At 44.8% G+C, this 5000-nt stretch overlaps 1 protein-coding gene across 1 annotated transcript in view; it reads left to right on the top strand.

Moving 5' to 3' along the window:
- Positions 1–5000, top strand: part of atad2b (ATPase family AAA domain containing 2B) — a 105883-nt gene that overhangs the window by 18320 nt on the left and 82563 nt on the right. The window contains exons 9-11 of the mRNA XM_062550365.1: positions 450–551; positions 3544–3655; positions 3976–4091. Coding sequence (XP_062406349.1) covers positions 450–551; positions 3544–3655; positions 3976–4091 — 330 coding nt within the window. The remainder of the gene's footprint in view (positions 1–449; positions 552–3543; positions 3656–3975; positions 4092–5000) is intronic.

The raw sequence follows: 5000 nt of genomic DNA, 5'->3' as shown, positions 1-5000 counted from the left end.
TCTTCTCTTCTCTTTTCTCTCCTCCCCTCCTCTGCTCTTCTCTTTTCTCTCCTCTCTTCTCCACCTCTCCTCTGGTGGCATATCCATTATCACTGTCAGTGTGACCGAGGAGATTAAATGTCTCTGCGGTGTTAAAGAAGAGGGCATTAAAACTCTGTTAAAGTGTGTGAGTGTGTGTGTGTGTTCTCTCTCACATGCCTTGAGATATCAAGGTGTGTGTGTGTGTGTGTGTGTGTGCGCACTGGACAGTGTTTGAGAAGGAGCAGACTTAAATGTCTTTCTTGGTGAAATCTCCGCAAATGTGTGTGTGTGTGTGTGTGTTAGTTAAATCTCTCCAACTGAGGTGTGTGTGTGTGTGTGTGTGTGTGTGTGTGTGTGTGCATGCATGTGGGCGTGTGTGTGTGTTGATGAAATGTCCCCAAATGAGCGTGTGTGTTGTGTCCTCTCAGGATTAAGAAGCATGCCATCCACAGCAGTGACACCACCTCCTCCTCCGATGAGGAGCGCTTCGAGAGGAGGAAGAGCAAAAGCATGTCTCGCGCACGCAACAGGTGATAACACACACACGCGCAAATCGCAAATGCTCTCTCTCTCACACACACACACACATACGTGCACGTGCACAAGCACAAGCACAAGCACATATGCGCAAATCGCAAATGCTCATACACGCACACATAAACACACAAACACACAGACATACAGAGAAAGCGAGACACACACACACACACACACACATACACAATTAAGATGTACATTTCAGCAAAAAACAGCACATCTCCTCCATCAATGCACCCCACATACTGAGATTCAGTGAGAAAATGTTATAAGTATGGATGTCAAAAGAAATGGTTGAGAGGACCAAACAAATGCGAAGAATGCAAAAAGAGTCTTTCTCTTAGGTTAGGAGTTCTTGCTGTAGCATTGCAAATAGAAAATCAGAAACTTTAATTGTGCCCGGGGGGTGGGGGGGTTGGGGGGTTTATGCTACTCTTAATGGTAGCATAAAATGCTTAGTGAAATCTGGCTCAGGTTTCTATGGAATAAATATGTTGTTATGGTACTTGGCAGCCATTGGTACCTAATAAAGCGTAGTATAGGATTCAGGGGCCTCAGCATTCAGTTCTGGAACCCTCTGCACCTTATGATGGAGGCTTGCTGTGGTTTGTGGTCTGATAACAGGCTTGTGTAAAGACACAGTCAAGGAAGTCTATCTTGTGAATGGCTAGCCGTTTACTGACTGCACAGATAGCCGGCGATGCACGGGCTTTTAGCCGGCTAGTCCCGATTGTACTCACTGATAGCCGGCTAATCGCCGAGGTGATTTACGCTGCCAATTGTCCTCCCCTGAGGGTACACATATTCCCGGGGCGACTGCAGTGAGCACGCGAGCCGCCTATGCGGCGGCTAGCTGAGACATGGGCGGAGCTGTCAACAACGAGAGTTGTGCACACACTGCTGAAATACTTAAAATCAGCAAACAGCTGACTGACTGTATGCTGAGCACAGCTGTCAGATCATCATCATACGGTTCACATATTAACACTGGTCCTTGTGGTCCATCTAGCACACTGGTCTTTCAAATGTCAATTAAATCGCCAAACATCTCAGCATTTATTTATTAATTGCTAACATATTGGGAAAACATAGCCTATCCTGCTTTATCTACAGCCAGGATAAATTAGCTAGACCTTGGCTAGCTTGCTCAAATAACCATTGACAACGTATTTCGTTAAAGCATGTAGGCTAGGCTTATCATACCCACCCTAAGGTTTAAGAAACATAACAACGTTGTCCAATTTTAGTTTAATGCATTTTTCTGAATTGGAGAGGTCTCCTTATGAGGGTAGGCTCTGCATTTTAAATAGCTAATCGCTAATCGCGATTAGCATCGTTGGTTTAAACTTTGCAGAGCTGTTTTGTTGTTATCACAAAAATACTGATTGTAACTGCTGTTAGGAAGACAGTTTGGAACCTGGCAGACGTGAGGCAGTGAAAGGTATAATGCATAGTCCAATAGAATGAGTGGAGAGTTGATATTGTGACGAGGCAAGAATTACTCTGTTAGGAAGTGTTTATTACCAGATGAATATGAGGAATGACATTACATGGAAGTGGCCTGTTTAAGATCCCCGTGGCTATATCCCACAACATGGGTGGCATCCCGTAACATAAACCCCTTATCCCACAACACATCAGCTGACTAGTCTAGTACACCTATAGTAACCGTCAACTATCTTATGACAACAGGCTGCTTTTCCCCCTTGCATGAACGTAACACAAGCATATCCGAGCCGCGCTACAATATTGTGTCACATCGAGCTAGCAAGTCTAGCTAGCCACAAACAACAGTGCATACCAGACTGTATAGAACAGGTGCATACTGCATAGGCTACTAATGACACTTTTTTACGGTCAGTGAATAGCACCGAGTGAAAATCAATGTTTGCTTTATATCTAGTGACAGTGGTGATGTCGTCAGTTTGGATAAGTAGAGTAAACTTAGTCAGAAGATCTAGAAATATCAAACGGAGGAGCAGAGAACTTGACAGAGAGCTGCACCGCTGTTTTGAGAATGACAGTAGTGTCACGAGACTTCGACGCCTATGTTGTTGTACGTCACTGTTCAACTTCACACCCAGTTCTTACATGTTTACGCCTACACCGAGGCGGCTTTGGAATATCGCGCCTCTTGTCCTCACTGACCTAGCCGGGGAATGGCCGGTTAAACCTAGCCGCGGATGAGGCGGCGTTCAGTCAGTTAACGGCTGCTGTTAAATGAGAGGCGTTGAGGCATTACACAAGTGAGTGTGTGTGTGTGTGTGTATAAACATACTACATGTGGGTGAAAGCCGAGGTGTGTTTCATTTGCAAACTCAGTTGAACAGAGATCCCGCTGTGATGTGGTTAATGTGGTAGGGGTTGCTGGTAGCTGGGCCACTGTTGGCCTTTGAGGAATGAGTGCTTGGCTACAGTAAGTAGTAAATGAGTGAACTATCTGACAGTGGTCTGCTTACAGTAATTTCCTGTGTATAAGCCGTATTGTGTATAAGCCGCAGGGCAGTGTTTTATATTGTACAAATTAAAAGAACCAAAACCGTATTAATGCCATATTAAATCTCCCTGTGCATTAGCCTCATAGCTGAAGACATTTTGCAAAATCAATGTGTAAGCCACGGCTAATAGTTGGGAAATTACGGTACTCGGTTAACGTGCTTGCATGCTCCCTTTCGCCAACAGAAAAAAAATCGTTTCACACATTTTTGACAGCTAGTGTGATGTTTTGTCTTTTCAAGTTCTCTAGTGTACCAAGTGTTGCATGTACAAACACACATTCAAGAACACATTTAACACCCTCACTCATTTTCACACCCACTGACACACATACTCTCTGGTGGCTTGAAATGAATGGTTTGTTTTCCTTTGAATTATGGAGTTTATTTGTGTGTCTGTCTGTGTGTCTGTGTGTCTGTCTGTGTGTCTGTGTGTGTGTGTGTCTGTTTGTGTGTGTGTGTGTGTGTGTGGTATGTGTGTTGTCTCCAGGTGTCTGCCAATGAACCTGCTTGGTGACGACCTGACCAGCGGGGTGCTGAGGGATCGGGCCAAAGTGGGCGCTAGCCTGGCGGACGTGGACCCCATGAACATCGACTCCTCCGTAAGTTTGGGGCTGGACAGAGGTAGCAGTATGGAGCATGGAAAAGTGTACATAGACAGATAGATGCTTCATTTATACCAGGGGCTAGGCATCCAGGCATCCAGTGGCTTTTGACAGAACAAATACAATATGAATACATATAGTAGTAGTGGTGTGGAGTATCTAAATTGTATGTACAGGTAGTATCTAAAACTTGTAGTACATAGTATGTACTGTAGTAGTGATGACAGTATTTCAAATGTAGTAGTATGTATTGTAAAATGTTATTCATATTAACAGATAATATTTGTGTGTGTGTGTGTGTGTGTGTGTGTGTGTAGGTGCGGTTCGACAGTGTTGGCGGTCTGGAGCAGCACATTCGGGCGCTGAAGGAGATGGTGGTGTTCCCCCTGCTCTACCCCGAGGTGTTCGAGAAGTTCAAGATTCAGCCCCCGAGGTGAGGCGACACTAGCCTGGTCCCGCCATGCTCTCTTACATTCATAATGTACAGAGAGTCTGGCCACCTTCCATTGCCAAGCGCGAACTTCCTTGAATGCGGATACTCTGTTGATGTTTAAAACCATTGGATCTGCCCAGAGCCACTCAGATCTGCCATAACCAATCGCTAACGTTTGGTCGTGACGTGACATGCTCAAACTAGCGCACGACCTCAACGTCATCGGTCTCAGCTACTCCCTCTGTTCGCTGATTGGACATACACATTTTTGTCTTGAGAAAACCCGCGAACATACCGCAGACCCAGACTATGTACTGAAAGGAAATAAAAACTGAGCGGAAGTCCGTAGGAAGGCGTAGCCAGGCTAAGGCGGCGCGACATGGCACACACCTCTCACGATATCTAGTCACAACCCCCTCAAATCCACGCCAGCCCTTTGATTTAGGTTATGGACAGCATGGTGTTTTTGGCCAAGTGCTAATGGCTACAAATCTGGCCGCTAGATTTATGGAAATGGCTGTAATGTCCTTCAAACACTTTGTGGAATATAATATATGGCTCAAGGAATTGCTCGAATAAATCCACACCCCTGAATGTTGCTCCAGAATTGCTTCTGGGGATGTTACCACTAAAGGACCACATAAATCAAACAGATTAAAGAACAAATGCTAATATTTGATATCGTGATATTTGGTCAAGATGATGTTTTTGTCATTGAAAACATTGAAGTCTCTCTTTCTTTCTCTCTCTCTCTTGTCTTCCTTTCCTTCTCTCTTTCTCTCTCTCTAATGTCATCCTTCTCTCTCTGTCATCCTTCTCTCTCTCTCATCTCCCATTCTTTCCCTCTCTCTCTTTCTCCTCGGTCATCCTTCTCTTTCTTCTATCCTCCTTTTCTCTTTCTTCTTTGTC

Source organism: Sardina pilchardus, chromosome 12 (genome assembly GCF_963854185.1).
Source record: "Sardina pilchardus chromosome 12, fSarPil1.1, whole genome shotgun sequence".
Taxonomy (NCBI): domain Eukaryota; kingdom Metazoa; phylum Chordata; class Actinopteri; order Clupeiformes; family Clupeidae; genus Sardina; species Sardina pilchardus.
The sequence above is the reverse complement of the archived record's forward strand: the minus strand, read 5'-3'. Positions and strand labels throughout refer to the sequence as shown.